The 24,296-nt window shown below is 43.8% G+C and overlaps 2 protein-coding genes across 3 annotated transcripts; both read left to right on the plus strand.

Moving 5' to 3' along the window:
• The first annotated feature begins 400 nt into the window (after positions 1-400).
• Positions 401-1,193, plus strand: olig4 (oligodendrocyte transcription factor 4). The gene has a single exon (XM_034159327.1). It carries the CDS (start codon positions 402-404, stop codon positions 1,176-1,178), a length of 777 nt encoding a protein of 258 aa, XP_034015218.1. The 5' UTR covers position 401; the 3' UTR covers positions 1,179-1,193.
• A 7,308-nt stretch (positions 1,194-8,501) lies between these two features.
• Positions 8,502-23,631, plus strand: bsdc1 (BSD domain containing 1). 2 transcript variants are annotated; one of them, XM_034159325.1, is made up of 11 exons: positions 8,502-8,563; positions 17,140-17,221; positions 17,373-17,489; positions 17,622-17,789; positions 18,121-18,175; positions 19,507-19,622; positions 19,722-19,790; positions 20,803-20,887; positions 20,972-21,463; positions 21,814-21,917; positions 22,001-23,631. In XM_034159325.1, the coding sequence occupies exons 1-11, from the start codon at positions 8,553-8,555 to the stop codon at positions 22,028-22,030; spliced, it is 1,329 nt and encodes a 442-aa protein (XP_034015216.1). In that variant the 5' UTR covers positions 8,502-8,552; the 3' UTR covers positions 22,031-23,631. The 2 variants fall into 2 exon arrangements, with proteins under 2 accessions (XP_034015216.1, XP_034015217.1); XM_034159326.1 differs by having other exon boundaries at positions 8,510-8,563; positions 17,167-17,221.
• The last annotated feature ends 665 nt before the right edge of the window (positions 23,632-24,296 follow it).

Below are 24,296 nucleotides of genomic sequence, written 5' to 3' on the forward strand. Positions count from 1 at the left end.
TCCTGTTCTGGTTAATGTGTAGGGGTGTCACTGAGGGGGGGTCAGAATGTGGGAGAGTGAAGGCGAGGCAGGGGCGGCACATGGGAGGTGTGGGGGTGAAAGTGTGTCCCTTCTGCAATTGGCTGCGGCTCTAAGTGTCTCATTATGCGGTTTATTGTTCCTTTGTTGCGTTGGCCGTATAAATACACCCCAGTGGGCCCTGAGGGCGACAGTTCAGACCGCTCATCAGATCCAATTGCACAAACCACACGGTGTCTGCACGACCGCAAACTGGGACAGCTTCCCAACACAGCGACTGTCAGTTCCACTTCAGAATTTAAGTCCTCGGCTCAAACTTAACCAACTGAGAGGAGCCGTTTTGGACAGTTTTTCAGTCTGAGCTGCACTTTGCTCTGTGCAGAATGGATTCTGACGCTGGCTCCACCTGTAGCCGCTCCTCATCCCCAGACCTGGTTGTGGATGACTCTGCTGGGAGCTTTTTCTCCAACAAGATGTTCCAGACGTACTGCCACGAAAATCGAGCGAGCGGTGAACTCGGCCAGGACAGGACAGAGCGCTGCAGCGGGGGCGGAAAGACCAAAAGCAGATCTGACCTCAGCAAGGAGGAGATGCAGGACCTGAGACTGAAAGTCAACAGTCGGGAGAGGAAGCGGATGCACGATCTAAACCAGGCGATGGACGGTCTTAGAGAGGTCATGCCCTACGCTCATGGCCCATCTGTGCGCAAACTGTCAAAGATCTCCACCTTGCTGCTGGCTCGCAACTACATCCTGATGCTGTCCAGCTCCTTGGAGGAGATGAAGAAGTTGGTTGGGGATGTATACGGAGGGAATGGAGCCGTGCAAAACTGCTCCACTGCTCACCACAGCATTTCCTCTGCAGCGGCAAGCGCTCACCTCCCGCTGCATCCTCTGGCGTCGTCCCTGCACTCCCTGGTGGGCACCACGACCTCTGGTCTGCAGCATCACCAGCACACTCCAGCTGGAGCGCCGGCGCCACGCTCTCCACCTTCAGCCAGCTTCCTGGGCTTTCATGCTCCGGTTCAAGGCCTTCTGAAGGACCCGCTGCACCTAAGCAGCTCCTACAGGCACTTTCCTGGAATGCCGTGTCCGTGTTCACTCTGTCAGCCGTTACCTGCTGCGACCGCAACGTTGCACAGTCTGTCCATGAATAAATGAGCAGGAAACATAAACCTGATCAGGCTGGACCAACACAAACGCACTGTGCCAAACCGAACTGACGGCCGGGAACAGACTCTGTACATAGTGTTTATACACAACTTCCTTGTGAACAGCTGCTACTTTTTATGAACTGTTTCTTCTGTATTGTTCATACACAAATGATGTAAATGCACAGCGGATAACAAGCGGTAATTTATCTGATGCACTGACAAAATGGAACTGCTGTTTGCTACTGTGCAGGATGTCTATTTTCCTAAATTAAAGTTTTGTTACCACAAACCTTACTTGCCTTCTTTCTGTGAATATATAAATATGAATTATGATCGCTTTTACTGGTCAACAGTCTTTTGAGTTTCTCTCGCTTTTAAGATATGTTACTATTATTCTACTAAGCATTAATTTATAAACCTTTTGCTGATTTTTTTTTTTTTTTTAAGTCAAGTCAAGTCTTGGAGCAACTGCTGGTGCTGCGCTTTGTCACATCCACAGCGCCATGGAACCAACTTGGGTCCTGGACGGCAACCACCCAGGCACACAACCAGTCCATTCCCACATCTCTGAAATAACCGTCTATCTGCCGCAGCCTGGCTGATTTTACACAAACAATCAGAGAAATACAGACAAGATCTATGTTTATGATTTTTCATGAAAACTCTACCACCAACACAAGAAAATTATGTAGATGTTAAATGTAAAAAACAAACAAACAAACAAACAAACAAAAAAAACTTAAATATCTTGGGAACTGTGGCCAATCAGCCATTTGTACTGTGATATTTGAATTCAGAAAAAAAAAAAAAATCCATCATAAAAAGCACATTTTATTTTGGAAACAGACAACTAAAAATTATATTTAATATGTAAGTCTGAAATTAAAATTTCTGTCAAGCAGAAATTTTATTCCACACCGAACTGCAGAATGTGGGGTTCTTTTTTTGTTGTTGGTAATAAAAGCTCAGCAGTGCAAAATCTGATGTTTAATAAAGGATGTCATTGGTCGCTAACCAGTGATGGGACATGTGTCCTCTAAAACAGCTAAAGAAAGAGGGACAGAAGGTCCAGACAACACGCCAGCCTGAAGGCTGTGTTCGTGAGCCGGGGGACCATCCATCTTCACCTCAACAGGGTGTACCAAATGAAAGGACGACAGAGGCGCCAGGAAGGCGCGCCACTTTTGTCTAAGTCCAGCAAGGGACGTAGCTGTGTCCTTAGCTCCAGGCCAGAAAGTTTGTCATTGTCTAATAAGGACCTGGGTGGATCTGCACGACGGCCACATTGAGACCCTTCATGAAGCTGTTGTTTGATTTTTTTTTTTTCCCAAGTAATTTCATCACATATTTGCAATAAAGTGTTTGAAATCAATAAGCACCTGATTAATCAGAATGATTAAACTGAAAACATAATTATTATAATATGCACTGATTGCTGCGGACATCATTTATTCAAACAAACAAACAATGACTTGTCTTCACTTAGCAACAAATCAAGCGTGTAAAACACACGCTTCTCCTCTCGTGGCTGACAGATGAGCTGGAGATCAGGGGAGACATGGAGAGATGTAACTCATTCTCACCCGTCACCCTCGTACCCTCCTCCTCCTCCTCTTCCTCCTAGGAGCCCTGAATAGGCTGGAACAATAGCCATGCGTGGGACACAATGACCGGGGGGGGTCCGAGCTCTCGTGCCTGGGACACGGACCCCCTCTGCTCAATCTACATTTCATCATGGTAACAAGCGCCGTCGGGCCAAAAGGCCTGACACCTTCACTCGCCACAAAGGCGGTTAGCTCTAATATATGAGGCCATTGACACTGTAAAGAGCCTCTGTCAATACTGGGGGGCCGTCAGCTGTGGGATGTCCCAGTAGGGGGAGGCAGCTGCCAGCCAAACCAAGCCACAGAGCTTCTGTCGTGGGGACCGGCGGCGCAGCGTCACCTGGTCCCCAGTCCCCTGACACAGGGACCGGGGGTCCTCCCACACGGCCCCCCTTTTATTTGGGCACAGGTGGGAATGGGAAGCAGAACACATTGTGGAGATTAGCAGGGATCTGCTTTCCTTTGGTCCAAGGTGGATAATTAGAGACACTGACTTGTGCAAAGCTGGTGTTTTCTGATGGGCAGCAGATGGTGTGAAGCCGCCGTGTGGCTTCAGTAGGCTGGAGGGCGTGATGTGTAATGGATATGCTTCTTAAATCATACAATATGGGCATGTCCTCTGTGTGCTATTATGGTCAGCCGCCACTGTCATGGCGTGCTCTTTAGCATACGCTAACCAGCAGTGGCACATAATGTTGTGCACGATTGACTGTGAAAATGAAATGTGGTGCAGAATGGGTGATTTTAACAGCCTGAAGCCTCTTACTGAGGCACTGATGGCCTAAATCTATATCATGGGCTCCATGCTGATCTGATAACTGATAAAATGCATAAACTGCACACGTCAAAGAAGCCGGCGATTGCACTTCGTATGCTCCTGTTGTGCACGGTGTCGTGCAAACGTACAGACAGATGGATAAGTTAACTGCTTCTCATCAATAGAAGGCCGCTTGCACAACTTGGCTCAGCTCAACCCGCGTTGCCCGAGATAATTAGATGACTGAAAGGCCCAATTAGGAGGACTGAAGGACGGGAGGGTGCAGACATATTGCGGGGAATACGCACACTTTGTGCACCGTCTGGATAAAAGGGAAGTTCAATTAAGAGAGAACACACTTCTCAGGGCTTGTTGCTTGTTCTTTTACATTTTATGCTCAATAAAGCCAAGCCCCCTTTTCACCCAGAATGGTGATGAGGAGACGGCACAGCTGCTGGAGGTCAACCCACATTAGAGCATACGCACTCGTGCACTTCACAGTGAAGTTCGTGAGCAATGATTAATCAGCAGAAGATGGTTTGATCTGGATTTACCTGGGTTTGGGTTCATGTGCAGCTTGTTTGTGGAATTAGGTGCAGTTTTACAAGTATTTTGTTGATCCCACATATAGAAGTGAGGATTTACATCCTCTCACAAGCAAAGAAAAGTCCAGACCAACAAACCGGACAGAGTCTTAATTTAGAGGCAGAAACAAAAATAAGTCCTCTGACATGCATCTATACACACATGTACTGTTAAGTCCATTAGATATGAAGAGGTGTTTGGTATTTTAGACATCCACTGACCAATATTATACTTAAAATCAGAATAAATATATATGATGTGGTCTATAAGACTGTCAGCTGTAATTTTGGGGTATTTAATGACAAATAACAATGTAAGTATTACAGTGCGTGTGTGTGTGTTTTGTCTATTGTTCTGGAGCTAATACTGCCCTCCAAATGATAAATGAATGTTAAATTAATTGAAAGTAAACTTCAAAAATGTACAAAATTCAATAATTTTTTTGATTTGTTATTTGATAATCCTAAATTCCTGTCAGTATTGGGGGTTTAATGAATTTGAATTAAAAAATATATAACCTCTAATTAGATCATACAAATGGAATTTATTATAAATTTTAATTAATACCCAATAAAAATGATTAACTAAATGACTATTATCTTAAATTCATTAAAACAATTTCTCTTCTCCTTTTTAGGACCTGTCACTGGATTCACTGATGTTGTAAATAATCTTTTGCTTGTGAGTGATTCAGGGACCACTTCATGGCTGCTGCCCTGCTGTTAGATCTTTCATACTATTGATCGTTGTATATTGGTAGACTTAAAAACTACTTTTGCATTTCCAGCATAGGTTCTTTCTTGGTGGACAATTTATTCATAGAGCAATGTGTCCAGTAACATTTCGTCCAAATTCTCTGCAGTGAAAGCTGAGTACCTCAGGGTTCTGTATTAAGTGCTCTGATATTTTCTCTTTACAAAGCATCTCTTGTACTGATTCTGCAATACTGCAAATTTAGGAATTATTTCCACTGTTATGTAGATGACACTTGTTTACATGCAAATAATCTCTCAAATTCTGATTTTAGAGGATTGTCTGACTTCACTGAAAGACTGGATGTCATGTAATTTCTTACTTCTAAATTCAGGGAAGGCTAAGGTGATACTCATTGGGCCTTCAAGACAGACACCGATATCATCACTTAACATTATGAATGGATACATATTCATCATATAGATAAAGCAAAAACTCTTGGGGTGATTGTTGATACACATTGTCATTTGACTTACGCATTAAGGTGTCCTCATGAAAGGCCATGTTTTAAAGGTTCTTTTTGTCATATATAATATTTCTGAAAGCCACGTGCCCTCTTATCTGGTAGATTTTATGAAGCTTTATGTACCCTCCCATGCCCATGTTCTCAGGATGTGGTATTACACTGTGTTCCAAACTTACAAATCATAATACGAGCCCCTTTAATCCAGACTGAAGACAAATCTGGTCTCTTTTGCATCATTAACCTATTAGTCACATGACCCATGGGAAGATGATTCAGTCTTATCAAACTCTATCTTTGGATCGTGTTCGTTGAATTTTGGACTCTCCTGCAGGTGAAGAAGTTAAATAAATTTTAAATTGATGATAAGTGGTATATTCCTTTCTTATTGCCGTTGCCTGGTGGATCGGCTCTCTGCAACTCTTTGGCCATCTCCATCAAAATCCTCTCCACACTTGCATCGTTGTAACCAACGATGCTGTGTCCCCAATTTGTGGGCTGCATCCTCCTAAAGCTGTATACATCATTACAGTGCTACTAGGCTGTCTCATTTCCAAAGTTTCTTGGAATGTGGCCAATGAACGCAGCCTATTTTTTCCTGAAAAAAAAAAGGCTGCATCCTTTTTGATCAGGATATGTCCTTCAATGCGCATATTAAGCAAATATGTAGGACTGCTTTTTTGCATTTGCGTAGTATCTCTAAAATTAGAAAGGTCTTGTCTCAGAGTGATGCTGAAAAGCTAATTCATGCATTTATTTCTTCTAGGCTGGACTATTCTAATTCATTATTATCAGGTTGTCTTAAAAGTTCCCTGAAAAGCCTTCAGTTAATTCAAAATGCTGCAGCTAGAGTACTGACGGAGAGTAGAAGGAGAGAGCATATTTCACCCATACTGGCTTCTCTTCATTGGCTCCCTGTTAATTCCAGAATAGACTTTAAAATTCTTCTTCTTACTTATAAGGTTTTGAATAATCAGGTCCCATCTTATCTTAGGGACCTCATAGTACCATATCACCCCAATAGAGCGCTTCACTCTCAGACTGCAGGCTTACTTGTAGTTCCTAGGGTTTGTAAGAGTAGAATGGGAGGCAAAGCCTTCAGCTTTCAGGCTCCTCTCCTGTGGAACCAGCTCCCAATTTGGATCAGGGAGACAGACACCCTCTCTACTTTTAAGATTAAGCTTAAACCTTTCCTTTTTGCTAAAGCTTATAGTTAGGGCTGGATCAGGTGACCCTGAACCATCCCTTAGTTATGCTGCTATAGACTTAGACTGCTGGGGGGTTTCCCATGATGCACCCAGTGTTTCCTTTTTATTCACCTCTTTTTGCTCTGTATGCACCACTCTACATTTAATCATTGGTGATTGATCTCTCTCTTCCACAGCATGTCTTTTTCCTGATTCTCTCCCCTCAGCCCCAACCAGTCCCAGCACAAGACTGCCCTGGAGGTTTCTTCCTGTTAAAAGGAGTTTTTCCTTCCCACTGTCGCCAAGTGCTTGCTCATAGGGGGTCGTTTTGACCATTGGGGTTTTTCTGTAATTATTGTATGGCTTTTGCCTTACAATATAAAGCGCCTTGGGGCAACTGTTTGTTGTGATTTGGTGCTATATAAATAAAATTGATTTGATTTTGATTTGAAAATGAAGGATTCAACAGGTGTACCCATGTCGCAGATGAACGGTCCACCCTGCCTTCACTGCGCATGCATCATTTGGGAGCACAGCAGCACGTTTGAGACTGACTCTTTACACCCAAAGCAATCAAATGGATTAATGGGATTATTAACCATCACATGACAAGGTAAAACCTCTTAAATCATTCTAAAGTCAGATTGAAGCAGAAGCGAGGCCATTTTAAGCAGAAAACAAGGCGATAATTGCGGAGTCGCAAATGACTCTATGAAATGAGGTAGACGCTGCAGCAGCTGCTGAGGCACTCTGATCGCTTCACCGTCTTTCATTATGAATTAATGCTGAATTTATGTGGAAATGATTGTTGTACAAAAGCTTCAGATATCTGTCGCTGAGATAGATGATGACCAGAGTGCAGTTTTAAGCAGAAACGAGGTGATAATCTGTGAAATGCTGGTGACACTCAAAAATGACACATGCGCAGTGAAGGCAGGGCAGGCTGATTTTTAGGGGGGACCGTTCAGTCTGGGTCACCCATCGCGGGCCAAACAATCCCAAGAGTCATTGTGCTTTTTTTTTTTTTAAGACAAAATGGTTGGTTTAAAAAAAAGAACCATTTCGGGCTCATGTGTAAAATTATAAACAAGTAGTGTTTATAACAAAGTATAAATAAGAATTAAAAATGATTAGTTATCCAAGGTTATGCCCCTCACTATAGCATGTGTAGCTGTCAAGGTTGCTCTGGCAACAGGGGGTAGGGGCAGCAAAACCTAGTGTGTTAACAGCAAAATGCTCTGTGAGCTAGATCGTCTCGATCCAGAACTGTTTGTTCCGGTGTCTGCTGTCTGTGAAGGCCAGATTTTCACAGGATGCAGCCTTAAAGGATGCAGCCCCTGATTGGGGACACAGCCAGTGGGCTGAATTTGGTTGTCTCAGTTGCCTCTACTTGTATGTTGCTCCATGTTCTGACAGTCTTATTTTGTACCTTCTGTCTTGATTGTATGTCAGATGGACCCCCACTAAGTTTGGTCTGCTGAAGGTCTCTTCCTGTTAAATAAGAAATAACAGTTTTCGTTACCGTTGTTGCCACTGTGCTTGCTCGTGGGGTGGGTGAGGTGGTGTGGACTTATGTGGAGGATTCTGACATGACATAAACGAATAAATAAAATTGAATTTATCATTACATTAATCCTGCACTTTGTTCATACAGAACTAAGTGTGTAACAAACTTATTTCCATCCTAAAAATAAAATAATTGATGTAACTACACACAATATAGAGTAAAACATCAAATATACTAAAATTCCTACATAAAATAATTACTGTAGACAAATATATTAATAATATATTTATTAAGTTAAAAAAAAAAACACTATTTGTTACACACTAAAATTTACCATATAAACTCTAAGTCTTTAACGTGCTGCAGCCGCCCGGTGTGACGCAAACGTGAAAATCTCCGAAATGTTTATTGCTAGAAAACAAACAAAAATAATAACGTATTTACTCGTCTGCACAGACCACGTGACAGTTATTTTTGTTTCCGGGGTCAGAGTTGAGTAAATATTGATGATGTCATCGTCTGAAGATGGCTGAAGGGTGAGAAAAACTCGCAAAATACTTTGAATTTTTCACTTTAATGCGGAAAACTCCGCGTATATCCCACGCATATGTGTGCTTCACAGTGACGCGTGTTTGGTTAAATTTTTTATGGTGTGTTTTTGCTCTGTTTGATTGTCATCTCTCCCGGAAGTGCGTTTGTTTACCCAAACAGTCGAGCTAGCACTAAAATAGCTTGATTAGCTTTAATTTCATCATCTTAAATCGTCTGTTCACCAGCAACCTGCTGCGTAAATGCTTTATTTTTGACGCCTAGTCGCTGTTCAGAGTCCAGTAACAAGCGCAACTTCGCATTCTGTTTTCTTTTTTGACAGATTATCGTAAGTCGCAATGATAGCAGACTTTAGCCAGTGTGAGCTAACATAACTTATAAAATAACAATATAATAAATATATTTATTTAACTAATTTACCCGTTGTGAGCAAACACTACAGTGACATTAACATGACTTATAAAATAACGGTATAGTAAGTGTATTTATTTAACTAATTTAGCCACTGTGAGCTAACGCCACAGTGACATCAACATAACATGAAATAATAAAATATATTTTTTGATCTCATTTAGCCACTTTGAGCTAACACTGAGTATAGAGTGCATCCAGAAAGTATTCACAGCGCTTCACTTTTTTTTCCCCCAATTTTGTTATCTTCGGCCCCATTAAAAAAAAAAGTTTATCACCCTTAGAAACAGATACATAAATGTTCTTTCACACCTGAAAAAGTACACATAGCAGCATCCGTGTACCCGTGAGGAACTGAATATATCAGCTATTTTTAAAATAAATTTTGTTTCCATATTGAATATAGTCACTGTACTGCACGCTAGTAGCGTGATAAGCATGCATACTCTACTGAATGTGTGGTTGTCAATGACAACAAGCCACAAGTTCCGGTCCGGCTCAGTCTTCGGCCAAAGCATACTCGTCACCAGCTGTACCACAGTCAGTGAAATTGGCCAAAATTTAAATGAACAAATAAAAAAAAAATTATGCGGGTGATTTTGGCATGCAGGCGGGGATGATTAGTGTGTGTGTGTGTGTGTGTGGGGGGGGGGGGTTGTTGGCCTTACAGCCTTATTACAAAATGATAAAATTCATTTTTTTCCCCTTAAAATTCTACACAAAATACCCCGTAATGAGAATGTGGAAAAAAGGCTTTTTTTTAAGATTTTTTGCAAATTTAAATTAATCACATGTACATAAGTATTCACAGCCTTTCCATGGAGCTCAAAATTGATCTCAGGTGGATCCTGTTTCCATTGATCATCCTTGAGATGTTTCTGCATCTTAATTGGAGTGCACCCGGTGCAAATTCAATTGATTGGACATGAATTGGAAAGGCAGTTGACAGTGCATGTCAGAGCACAAACCAAGCATGAAGTCAAAGGACTTGTCTGTAGACCTCTGACACAGGATTGTCTTGAGGCACAAATCTGGGTAAGAGTACAGAAACATTTCTGCTGCTTTGAAGGTCTTAATGAGCACAGTGGTCTCCATCATCTGTGAATGGAAGAAGTTGGGGTCCACCAGGACTCTTCCTAGAGCTGGCCACCCGTCTAAACTGAGCATTCAGGGGAGAAGGGCCTTAGTCAGGATGGTGATCAAGAACCTGATGGCATGTGGCAGCCCGCCTGGTGTTTGCTAAAAGGCACCTGAAGGACTCTTAGACCAGGAGAACCAAAATTCTCTGGTCTGATGAGACAAAAATTGAACTCTTTGTTGTGAATTCCAGGCGTCATGTTTGGAGGATACCAGGCACCATCCCTACAGTGAAACATGGTGGTGGCAGTATCATGCTGTGGGGATGTTTTTCAGCAGCAGGAACTGGGAGGCTAGTCAGGATGGAGGGAAAGATGAATGCAGCAATGTACAGAGACATCCTGGATGAAAACCTTCTCCAGAGTGCTCTTGACCTCAGACTGGGGTGATGGTTCATCACTCTGCAGGACAATGACCCTAAACACTCAGCCAAGATATCAAATGAGTGACTACAGAACAGCTCTATGAATGTCCTTGAGTGGCCCAGCCAACATCTCTGGAGAGATCTGAAAATGGCTGTGTACCGACGCTCCCCATCCAACCTGATGGAGCTTAAGAGATGCTGCAAAGAGGAATGGACCAAACTGCCCAAAGATGGGTGCACCAAGCTTGTGGCATCATATTCAAGAAGAATTTAGGCTGTAATGCTGCCAAAGGTGTATCAACGAAGTATTGAGCAAAGGGCTGTGAATACTTATGTACGCCTGATTTCTTAGTTTTTTATCTTTAATAAATTTGCGAAAATTTCAAAAAAGCTTTTTTTCAAGTTGTCATTGTGTTGAGTAGAATTTTGAAGGGAAAACAGTGAATTTCCTCCATTTTGGAATAAGGTTGTGACATAAAATGTGGAAAAAGTACTGTGAATACTTTCCAGATGAACTGTAAAATCAATTTTAGTCATTAAAGTCCAAAGTAGAACTGCTTCACTGTGAAGATTTGTCACTTTAACCACAAAGCTACAACTAATGATCATTCCATTTTAGACTAGATAGGCTTTTTATATAATTGCTGAGTATATAAATACCAGAATGAAACGAGATCTTAAAATTACTTGTTTTGTTTGTTGAACATAGGAACAATTGTTTAAATTTGAGAAGCTGTGACCAGACATGATTCCCCCCTCCCGCCAAAGACATTGCTTTGTGGAATTGAATTGATGAAATAGCTGCTTTGTTGGCCTGTCATAACCGTGTTGGTGATACACTATGCCAGAAGTAACTGGATAAATCATCATTTTCATTCTAATGTTCATTCATGCCAAGTATGTGTGGAGGAAAATACCCCGCACAACTAAATCGACAAGACATTTTGTGGTCGAGCATCCCTTACTGGTAGTAACCACACTCATAATCCAGGAAACGAGAGGGGCATTCATGCAGAGATGGATCTCAATACTATATGGCTTAGAACTGCCAAGTGGGGAAACCTAGTATATGAATATGCATCTAAATTTTGGAATCAGTTGGACAAAGGTTATCATTATCAGCATTTTTCAACGATATTACGTGCGGGAGTGCCAGCTTTAGCATTTTGACCATGTGGTGCATTTATCTGGACACTGAGTGTTGAGGACCCCTGTTGCTGGAGAAGCTCAAGGACACGTCCATGTTTCACGTGGCTGCAGCAGAGTGGTTGGTTGTAATCTAGGTTACTGCATGGCGTCATGGTTGTTGCACCAGCATATGCTCCTAGACCATGGGTTAAAGTTCTCCGTCACCATGACGGATTGTCATCATTTGGAAAATTTAACCACACATACGCACGCACACGTGGTGTCATGCGTGTTTTGGGGCCGAAATATGATAGTCTTCACTGTCAAAGCAACATCCCATTCTGCGCTAATCGAAGCAGCAGCAATGTCAGCATAAGAGCATATGTCTATGACTAATATTTACCTTTTTATGTTAAACGACCTGTTATGGTCTTCTGAAACAGTTGATAAATGTATTTTATAACTTAAAAACAGAACCGATGCTAACGCGTTAGCATGTCTATGGGGTTTTCAATGTTAAAGTTAGCATTAAGCTGTTTGCATCTCAGCACGTTTGTGTGCATTTGTTTTCTGTATAATAATTAATTGCTCAGCGTCGTAAAAGAGTCAAATGTATTACAAATTGTAATTTTTTATTAATATAATAATAATAGCAACAACAACAACAGTAATAATAATAACTAATAATGCTACAATATAGTTTTAGAGAAACAGTCAAAAAGAACCTGATAAAACAAAACAACAGAAAAGATAAATCCAACTAACAATGAACATAAATAAATGAATATAGAAATAAATAACAGTTTCCTGTGAACACCTAGTGACTCTTACACCTCCACATCATCCCTGTTTTATTTAAGTTTAATGACAATTTGTTTTGGTCAAACCACATCTAAGCTGTGTTTTTACACAAGAATAATAAGTCACTTAAAGAAATAATGGCAAAACTCACATGTAAGCAAAAAACGATTAATCAAAAAAATAATCGACCGATTAATCGATTACTAAAATAATCGATTAATAATAATAATTAATATATCCATCCATCCATCCATCCATTTTCTTCCGCTTTATCCGGAGTCGGGTCGCGGGGGCAGCAGCTCAAGCAAAGCCGCCCAGACCTCCCGATCCACACATACCTCCCCCAGCTCCTCCGGGGGAACCCCAAGGCATTCCCAAGCCAGCCGAGAGATGTAATCCTTCCAGCGCGTCCTGGGTCTTCCCCGGGGCCTCCTCCCATTGGGACGTGCCCCGAACACCTCTCCAGCGAGGCGTCCAGGGGCATCCGGAAAAGATGCCCGAGCCACCTCAACTGACTCCTTTCGACGTGGAGGAGCAGCGGCTCGACTCCGAGCTCCTCCCGAGTGACCGAGCTCCTCACCCTATCTCTAAGGGAGCGCCCAGCCACCCTGCGGAGGAAACTCATCTCGGCGGCTTGTACCCGGTCATGAGCCAAATCTCATGACCATAGGTGGGGATCGGAACGTAGATCGATCGGTAAATCAAGAGCATCCATTTACCATCCATCCCTCACTCGTGAACAAGACCCCGAGATACTTAAACTCCTCCACTTGAGGCAAGGACACTCCACCGACCTGATGAGAGCAAAGCACCTTTTTCCGGTCAAGAACCATGGCCTCGGATTTGGAGGTGCTGATTTTCATCCCGGACGCCTCACACTCGGCTGCAAACCGCCCCAGTGCACGCTGAAGGTCCTGATTTGACGAAGCCAACAGAACCACATCGTCCGCAAACAGCAGAGACGAGATTCTGTGGTTCCCAAACCAGACCCCCTCTACACCCTGGCTGCGCCTAGAAATTCTGTCCATAAAAATAATGAACAGAACCGGTGACAAAGGGCAGCCCTGGCAGAGGCCAACGTGCACTGGAAACAGGTTTGACTTACTACCGGCAATGCGAACCAAGCTCCTGCTGCGGTCGTACAGGGACCGGATAGCCCTTAGCAAAGGACCCCGGACCCCGCACTCCCCACAGGGTGCCCCGAGGGACACGGTCGAACGCCTTCTCCAGATCCACAAAACACATGTGGACTGGTTGGGCGAACTCCCATGAACCCTCGAGCACCCGATGGAGCGTGTAGAGCTGGTCCAGTGTGCTGCGACCAGGATGAAAACCACACTGCTCCTCCTGAATCCGAGGTTCGACCATCGGTCGAATTCTCCTCTCCAGTACTCTGGAATAGACCTTACCGGGGAGGCTGAGGAGTGTGATCCCCCTATAGTTGGAACACACCCTCCAGTCCCCCTTCTTAAACAGAGGGACCACCACCTCGGTCTGCCAATCCAGAGGCACTGTCCCCGATCGCCATGCGATGTTGCAGAGGCGTGTCAGCCAAGACAGTCCCACAACATCCAGAGACTTAAGGTACTCAGGAAGGATTTCATCCACCCCAGGAGCCTTGCCACCGAGGAGCTTTCTAACCACCTTGGTGACTTCTGCCTGGGTAATGGATGAGTCCGCCTCTGGGTCCCCAGTCTCTGCCTCCTCTTCGGAAGACGTGACGATGGGATTGAGGAGATCCTCAAATACTCCTTCCACCGCCCAACAACATCCCCAGTCAGAGTCAACAGCTCCCCACCCACACCGTAAACAGTGCCGGTGGAGAGCTGCTTCTGCCTCCTGAGGCGTCGGACGGTTTGCCAGAATCTCTTCGAGGCCGACCGATAGTCCTCCTCCATAGCCTCCCCGAACTCCTCCCAGACCCGAGTTTTTGCCTCTGTGACCGCACAGGCTGCGGCACGCTTGGCCTGCCGGTACCTGTCAGCTGCCTCTGGGGTCCCACCTACCAACAAAGATAAGTAGGACTCCTTCTTCAGCTTGACGGCATCCCTTACTTCCGGTGTCCACCACCGGGTTCGGGGATTGCCGCCGCGACAGGCACCAGAGACCTTGCGACCACAGCTACGAGCTGCCGCATCAACAATGGAGGTGGAGAACATGGTCCACTCAGACTCCATGTCTCCAACCTCCCCCGGGATCCGGGAGAAGCTCTCCTGGAGGTGGGAGTTGAAGACCTCCCTGACAGAGGGTTCCGCCAGTCGTTCCCAGCAGACCCTCACGATACGTTTGGGCCTGCCAGGTCTGACCGGCTTCCTCCCCTCCCAGCGGATCCACCTCACCAGCAGGTGGTGATCGGTCAACAGCTCTGCCCCTCTCTTTACTCGAGTGTCCGAGACACGTGGCCGAAGGTCAGATGATACGACTACAAAGTCGATCATTGACCTCCGGCTCAGGGTGTCCTGGTGCCACGTGCACTTATGGACACCCTTGTGCTCGAACATGGTGTTCGTGATGGACAAACTGTGACTAGCACAGAAGTCCAATAACTGAACACCACTCGGGTTCAGAACGGGGAGGCCGTGCTTCCCGATCACCACCCACCAGGTCTCACTGTCGCTGCCCACGTGGGCGTTGAAATCCCCCAGGAGAACAATGGAGTCCCCAGTCGGAGCGCTATCTAGTACCCCTCCCAGGGACTCCAGGAAGGTCAGGTACTCTGCACTGCTGTTCGGCCCGTAGGCTGAGACAACGGTGAGAGGCCTGTCCCCGACTCGAAGGCGTAGGGACGCGACCCTCTCGTTCACCGGCGTGAACTCCAACACATGGCGACTGAGCTGGGGAGCAATAAGCAATGCGACCCCAGCTCTCCGCCTCTCCTGTGGGCAACGCCAGAAAAATGAAGCGTCCAACGCCTCTCCAGGAGTTGGGTACCAGAGCCCATGCTGTGCGTGGAGGTGAGCCCGACTATCTCTAGTTGGTATCTCTCAACCTCCCGCACAAGCTCAGGCTCCTTGCCCCCCAGCGAGGTGACATTCCACGTCCCAACAGCCAGGGGCTGTGAGCATGGACCGGGCCGCTGGGCCTCCCGCCCTCGACCGCCACCCAATCCTCTCTGCACCGGACCCCCATGGCCCCCTCTGCAGGTGGTGAACCCACAGGAGGGCGGGCCCACGTTGCTCCTTCGGGCTGAGCCCGGCCGGGCCCCATGGGCTAAGGCCCGACCACCAGGCGCTCGCGCACGAGCCCCAACCCCAGGCCTGGCTCCAGGGTGGGACCCCGGCTCCACCATACCGGGCGACGTCTCGGTCCTTGATCTTTCACTGGTCATGGAGGTTCTGAGCTCGATAATTAATATAATTATAATTAATTATAATAATTAATAATAAAATAATAATAATGTGGTGAATGTATTTATGTTTTTTTTTTTGTTTGTTTTTTTAAGAGAGCGCCTAGGACTAAAATGATTTCCACATTGTATGTATCTGTATATATGATGAGGCGAATAAACGATGAACTTGAATCGTTAGTTGCAGCCCTAATTTGTTTTACGAGTGAGAGCATTTTACCGATTAAATGTGAATAAGCCAGTTTTGTGTTTCTGAGTGCACATGCGTTTTCAAAACAGGTGACAGTGTTACTTTGTGCAGCAGCAGAGCAATGTTGTCACTTGCTTTAGGCCCTAATTTTATATTTTATTGACTGTCAGCCAGTGACACAGCACCCTTTTGGCGCATTTACCGGATTAGAACCGATCAAAATACTACAGAAGACAAAGAATTTTTATATGACAGTTTGAAGTGAGTTTCTTTGTTTCACAGGGCTTCATACCCATTAAAATTCACCAGAATATACAAAATTTGACTTACTCTTTTAAAAATGTTCTGGGGGAGACCCCCCAGACTCAAGACTACACCCCACCACCACCCTTTTATGTACCTTTATGTTTGGGTTTTGCATTCTTTTTATGCTTTATCTCTCTTAGAGGCTGTTTAGAATAGATTTGTATAGTGTATAATGTGTTTATTGTATTTATTGAGGAAAAAGAGTGTGTGCCCCCACTACGCCACATTTTAGGGAATTGCTGGCATTGATTTTTGCCAGGAAAAAATTTCAGCCAGATGAAAATTTATTGTTTTAACCTATGTCATAGACTTGACATGATACATTGTACAGAGTCCACAGTGTTTTAAGTGGCTGAAGCAATCCTGAAGTTTATAGGATGAGGAAAAGCAGTATATGATTGTGCATATCAATTTTCTAATAAAGTGAATATAAGGCATTCAGAAGTTTTAATGTTGAAAGAAAAGTATTATATCGCCTGGGTTGTCAGTGGTGTTGGTCATCAGCTTCTTCATCAGCAGAACCTCGGCCAGAGAACAAAGCAGAAATCAATCAGCCAGAATGAACAACTCAGCAACGCTGCCACGAGAGCAGAATGACAGGATGCTAATGTGATCGTGGCAACATCGTCCTACATTTGACAAACATTATCCAGAGCCAGAGTCCAACTCCACCAGTAGAAACATAAATTTAGGGTGGAGGGTAAAATAGATTTAATGACTAAATTCTTAATAAAAAATCTGTTTTTGATCAATTGAGTATCTTTGGGTGTTGGACTGTTCACAGAACAACTGGATATTTTAATGTTGTTACTGTGGGCTTTTGAGAAATTGCATTGACTTATTGTTTCTTTTTTCCTCTGTTGTCTTAAAAAAAAAAAAGTTACCCTGTACAAATGTCTGGTTGCAGAGAAGGCTGGTGGGGAGGCTGGCTGCAGCAGAGCTTCCAGGCCATCAAAGAGAAGGTAACACAGAGAGTGAAGTCATGCACTTTATTTCCTGCCCATCAGTACTTATATTTTCAAATGCAGCAAATGTGAATGAGAGTTTCTTTTAAAGGACTGTTGTCAGTTTTATGGTAATTGTCTTATATTTATTCATGTTCTTTCTTTGCAGTCATCTGAGGCCCTTGAGTTCCTGAAACGAGACCTGACAGAATTCTCTACCGTGGTGCAACATGACACAACCTGCTCTATTGTTGCTACAGCCACAGCTGTTAAAAACAAACTCGCTGTAAGTTTCACTTTCACTCGAGTCACTGATTTCAAACTTCCAGTAGAACTGAAGCCGGAATGACCCTCTAACAGAAGAACAGTATCACAAGACTCATTACCAAACGTGATGAAACATTTACCCTCTTTTCAGGTGGAAGGCTCCTCAGAGACGACAGAAAAGGTGAAGAAGAGTCTTTCCAGCTTCTTAGGGTCGATAACAGACACACTTGCGCCACCCCCTGATAAAACCATTGACTGTGATGTCATCACACTGGTGGCAACACCGGCAGGAACTACGGAGGTCTATGACAGTTCTAAGGTGGGCGTTAGTTCTCCTCTTAATAGGAGCTGGTATTTGGACTTCACAGTTGTGTTCCAGTGCTGGAGCCAGTGAGAGACGAGCCTACCAGTTGCAGAAATTTGACATGCAAAATCTTCCAAAGTGGTCAAATTCTGAATGAGGAGGAGCAGATTTTGAAGTTTCTGGAGTGCGTAGATTTTAAAATCTGCCTCTCTTCTGGTCCTCTGTGTGATGAGTGAATGGAAACAGGGCCATGTGTGAAAATGGTGCCATTGTTTGATTCACAAAGTGTAAAAAATGATCAGATGATGTCAGAACAGAGAAACCACAGTTTTTGTTTCCCCTGCAGGCGCGTCTCTACAGTCTTCAGGCTGATCCTGCCACATACTGTAACGAGCCCGATGGTAAGATAGAACAATTCATTCATGATGTTCTGCAGACGAAGTTTAAATGTGGCATGAGGCTGTTCAAAATTATTTGTCAGCTAATGAGGAGCTCAGCAACTGTTCATTAGTTTGTCAAAGATGGTCACACAGACAAACTAGAGCACCGTGCTCATAGAGCGCAAACCTCCTCCAACACTAGTTTCCAATTCCACACATTTTTACCTTGGGAAAAATTTTCAAGGTCAAAGTACAAATACAAATGTCCACAAAATCCACAAACTGGATCAAAATTTATGAGGTGATACTGAGTACCAGTCTGCACCTCACTTTCAAATATGAGAGTGATTGGGGCACGTTTGATTAAAATATAATGTAAAATACACATTAAATGGGGTTTCCAATGTTAAATTTAAATGGCCATAGAATCTCTGCTCACAGAGAAGCACTGTGATGATTTAAACTTTTTTTAAACCACCAGTCAGCTGCGATCAGGTGTGATCAAATAAAACGCTGTAACTCTTTAAACTTTTAAAGCGCTGTTGGTGTGATCACCAGATCACACAGCACTTCATTCAGGTCTGAACATACCTGATTGTGGTCGACTGGTGCTTTAAAAGTTTAAATCATCACAGGATTTCATTATTCAGGTCTGTGATGACCTGATCAGGTCAGAAAGCAACCTGCTCTTTAAAAGTTTAGAATCACAACACTCAGTTCATTCACGGCAGCATTTACCACAGCCACTCGACTCATCAACATTCTGTACACAATGAAAATGGTCCACTAAGATAAAAAAAAAGTTAAATTACTGTGTTTCTGACCTGCACCACACTGTGCAGTACCGACCCGAACCACTCTGTGGAAACGGGGCTGTCGGCATACGCTGGTTAATCGTCAAGGTGTGACGACAGGGCCTTAAGAAATGATTCAGTTTGGGGGTGATGAATGAGTGATTCAAATGATGATACCAAATTATTATCCAGCTTTGTGTGAGGGAGTTTTATTTGACTGTTCTATGTTGTCAATTGTGACTTTATTGCTTTTTTTGTAAGTATTGTCTGTGGTGGTGCTGCCATCTCTGCCTGGTATTGCTTGCAAATTCATTCATTCACTTCTATACCACCTTATTCCAGTTAAGGGTCATGGGGAAACTGGAGCCTACATTGCACGAGAGGCAGGTTCACCCTGAGCAGGTCACCAGTCTGTCTCAGGGTCACTCTGCTCACTTGCAAATGAGATTTTAATTCTTACTCAGTGTGGTTTTTAAACCTGGTTCAATAATGAAATGGAGGTGGTGCAAAAATGAGCCCTTTCTAAGGAGCCTTTAATCTGAAGTTCTTTTTGTTAAGGTCCTCCAGAGCAGTTTGACAGCTGGCTGTCCACCTTCAGTTTGGACGAGAAGAAAGGCGAAATCTCCGAACTTTTGGTCAACAGCCCTTCAATACGATCCCTTTACTCCAAAATGGTGTGTAATGGAGGCTATTTGTTTTGAACTCATAATCCAGATAAGCACATGTAATAAAAAATAATTATTTTCTGTCTTTGTTTTTGTGGTTTCATGCAGGTTCCAGCAGCTGTATCACATTCAGAGTTCTGGCAGAGGTATTTCTACAAAGTCTTCCAGCTGGACCAGGTAACCTGCTGATGTGTTCCTCTGTGTACCTGCAGCTCCTTCAAAGGGTTGTAATTACTTTCTCCTGGTAGCTCAGTGGAATCAATGCTGTGGCTGCTGGTTGACAGAGAGACGTCCTGTTCGACTCCAGGGTTTTTTGTTTTGTGTTTGTCAGATCAGGCAAAGCTGAACCTTTTGGGACATTCTGTTGCAAATCAGATGTCGATAATTTAGAGTTTCCTGTTTGAATGCGTTCCAGTGCCTGCAGAAAACATGTTTGTAGGCTTGGGGACGTCCAGCTTCTTTCCGCTGTATTTTTATCTGCAATCTTGGGAGACGAGACCACTGCAGGGTTGTGACTTGCTGCTGTCCTTCAACAAGATCCAAACCTCAAGTCAGCACCCAAAAGATACATTTCATAAAACCTGTCACGAAAAATATCATTTTGTATGCCACTCACCCTGTGTGCCACCATGTTGCTGTGATGTCAGATTGGCACACACACACACACACACACGACTGTCCCATTATATTAAATTTGGATCATTTTTGTATGTCATTCTACCTCAGATCTGTGTCTCCCATCATGTGCATTTCACTGTCATCAAGGCTTTATGGTGAAATGTGACATTTATTTCTATGACCGTGAGCTTATGTCAAGAGATAATTCTGCAGCACACTCCCACATATATTCAACTTTGTAATTTTTTAATTATGTTTCTTTGTTGTTGTCAGCTTGGTTTAGTTTAGTTTTTTTAATGTGTGTATTGGTGGTGTTTTAGGGTACAAATGCTTTTACTTACTGATGTGACTCAAACTTCACCCAAAATCTAAAGGCCTGTCATGGAAGCGTTTAGCTTTCTGTGCTATAAAAACAGATTCATACTTTTCTTCTTGATGGATTTAAAAAAAAATTGAAGGAAAGTGTAATGATGAGGATTAGTGACATATGAAGAAGAACATGCTCCTCAGTCAATAAACAGTAAAACCTCTTCCACATCGTCCAGTCATGAAGGTTTGTTATGTTTTGTAGGAGGAGGCCAGACGTGTGGCTCTGAAGCAGCGGGCCGAGCAGAATGCGCACACAGAGACGCTGGGCTGGGAGGAGGAGGAGGAGGGTAGGTCCTCAACAATGTTACGTTCTGAATAACCAGCTTCACTTTGACGTCTCAAGCGGCTCTCTGCTCTTCTGTTGCTGTCAGACGACTTCCTCGGTGCAAAGTCTTTGCCTCAACTCAACTTCACACCTGCGTTGGACACTAGTCCCACCCAGCTGTCCACGACCTCGGCAGCGTCCACAGGAGCTGCTCTTCTCAGCCCCGTGTTGTCTGCGAGCGATGAGCGCGACACCGTGCTGTCGGTGAGCAGCGACAGCACCAGCCTGCCGACGCAGCTGGAAGTGCGGCCCGAGCCTGCTGCCACAGCGGTGAGCACAAAGCTGACAGACATCAGCTTAGAAGATACTGCAGATAAGAAGCAGGAGGACCAGATATCTGGAAGGAGTGACGTCACTCCTGAGGCTCCAGAAGGAGGTGAAACTCAACTGGAGGTCACTGCAGGGTGTCTGACAGTGCAGACTTCAGTCCCTGCAACCAAACTCGAGGCCACAAAGGAGGAGGGGCCTCAAGACCTGCGAGTGTTTGAGCTCAACTCTGACAGCGGGAAGTCCACGCCCTCCAACAATGGCAAGAAGGGTACGCCAAGCTCCTCATGTGAAAAAGTCTCAGAACATATTTAGATCAGTCTTTCAGTCATCTTCATCACTTATTCTTATGATCAAAGTATCAGGGAACGCCACAATCAAAGTGCTGCAGACGTCCAAATTCATTCATGATTGGGATTGTATTTAAAAGTAAATTCTGGCCTGGTCCAGCATTATGATCCTGTAGGGGAAACACACTGAGTACTTCCTGCACAGAGTACCAGGTGCTTGTCGTGATTCCTTCAGTACTGGAGCTGAAATCAAAACTAGATCATGTTCAGTAACCCTTAAAGGAGCAGCAGACCTACAGACAAATTTACTGTTGTCTCCTCTTATGTCCAGGGTCCAGCACCGATGTGAGCGAGGACTGGGAGAAAGACTTTGACTTGGACATGACAGAAGAAGAGGTTCAGCTGGCTCTCTCTAAGATAGAAGCTTCTGGAGAGGTTAGTGTTTGATTGTTTGTATGCTTTGACTGAATTTGATACACACTTTAATAAACTGTCTGTGTGTTTTCTGGTTTTACTAGCTGGATGAAGACTGGGAGAACTGGGACTGAGGGCCGTTCCACCGTTAGAAGCCCGTTTTCTGCAGATGAGCCTCGCTTAACGTGTTTTAACTCTTTGTCAACGCTGTCACCACGTCATGATTGCCAGTAGGATGCTATCTACAGGTTTAGACCATATTGGTTTAAACCTTTAACCTTTGAGCAGAGCGACAGGAAGACCAAGGCCCTGAGACTTGGACTGCTGCGCCGGCTGTTAGCTTAGTGCTAGCGATGTTAACAAGTCAGGTCTTGACTAGTTCTTGGAGTTTATTAGATACTAAACTGAAGTTGTAACCATTCTGACCTAAAGCGACGAGTCAGAATGTTGAAGGTTTCAACGCCGGCCAGCAGGGGGAGCTGTTTCCTTACGCCATTCAATGCGCCTTGTATGTTGTAGCATGTTTTTTTTTTTTTTTTTTTTTTTTTTTTTTTTTCTTCAGGTTGTGCCGCGACTAAAGGCTGCAGAATCGCCAAACCGAAATGCTGCTTTTTCCACCGTTCTGAGAGGAAATACTTTACATGGTTATTAATTTAATTCCTGCTTTTTCTTTATTATGCAAGTCAACCTTCAGAATTTGGCTTTCATTTAAAGCACTTTGCCTTCTGGATCCAAACCCAGCCGGCAAACATTCTTTAGTTTTTCTCCCCTTATATCGGTTCTATATGAGCTTATTTCAGGTGATGTGTTGCCTTCTGTTTTATAATTTATCTTGTTTATTTGTTTGGCAGTTAATTAATTGTCGATACTCTGATGATCTAATGTGGGGAACCTAATCAGGTCCGGGTGTCACAAAAGGAGCACAGTCTGGTTTAATTTAGGAAAGTTAAAAAACATCTGTCACATTTTGGGCCCTGTCTTCCACACAGTGAGCCGCAGGTGTCACTGCTAGTTTCCAGCTGATGTAGTTCATTTTCTTGCCTCATGCACACATTCTGTACATCGCAAGTGCACAAGGTCATGTTGGTCTTAAATTGGGGTGTGGTGAGGTGCAGTGTTGTTTTTTTTTTTTTTGTGACACATTAGGAAGTGATTATGCATAAAACCTTAACTGGAAAGCATGACATAAAATAAAAGTAACACTAACGTAAAAATTTGAAACTGCACCTTACTGCTTCACTGTGTCACCTCAGGGAGCTTTGGTACACGTGGCTCTCTCTTTGTGTACACGTCCGTCAAGAAAACTTCTCACATCACTCCTCTTTCTACATAGCAGTGCACCCCGGCTTTTAAATTAGTAACAAACAACATTCTGAGTGGTTATGCCCCAAAACACACCCATGAACAATTACCACCTAATTACCGCCTTACTGTGTGCTCTGATTACACACCTTCAGAATAGGGCGGTGGAGTTGAACGCGTCCCAAATGCACTCTCGCGCTGTCTGCTTTAGACCGTGAACCAATGATCGTCAAGATAGGGCCCCTGAAGTTTTCTGTTCAGCTTTGCTTGCAGTAAGTTCTGCTGAGTTTGCCAAATGTGCTGAGGAGCAACATGTGCGCGTCATCTCTTATCTAACTGAATACAAACAAAACATAATATTTATACAAAAACTAAGGCTTTGTTTTCATATCTGCTTTGGATTGCATGTGTGTACAAATAACATTATGCAAAACACGCAGATTTTTTTGTTTGTTTTCTGGAGAAACGCATTTTCTGTGCTGCATGTCTGTAATTCGCAAATATGTCGTGAGTACGAATTTCCTCAGAGCAAATCAAAGTTGTTCAGTTTTCTTTTCAATCGGGTCTTTCACAATATTTTTCAAATGATTGTTGGCATTAAAAAAATCATATCGGACTGTTGTGTGTTTTAATTGAAAAGGTTCTGTTTTAAAATCAGACTCATTATCTGACACATAAAGCATTTTAAAATTCTCAGAAGACAGGAAAAGGCTTCATGTTATGTTATGGTGAGTCATTGCATGCGTGTGCCCTGATAGGGCGAAAGCAGCATGTGGGCGGGGACTTTACAGCAGCTCATTCAGCAGCATTGGATTTGATTGCAGTGGTATTTCTGGAACTTAAACTTGGTTTTCTGTAAGAGGACACAAGTTTGGGAGATGATTTGACACAAAGCTTCAGGTCTGACTGCAGTTTGATCCCGTTAGAACTCAACGTATGTAAAGTTTTAGTCCCTGTAGATTTAGGAACTGATCAAACTGCTGAGAGGAACAATGAGACAATGAGTGTATGTGGTAAAAAGAATTAAATATTTACAATGTTTTCTGTTTTCCTCAATCATCAGAAAGTCCTACCTAGTCCTACTCCCCCCAACACACA

This window comes from Thalassophryne amazonica, chromosome 19 (genome assembly GCF_902500255.1).
Source record: "Thalassophryne amazonica chromosome 19, fThaAma1.1, whole genome shotgun sequence".
Classification (NCBI taxonomy): domain Eukaryota; kingdom Metazoa; phylum Chordata; class Actinopteri; order Batrachoidiformes; family Batrachoididae; genus Thalassophryne; species Thalassophryne amazonica.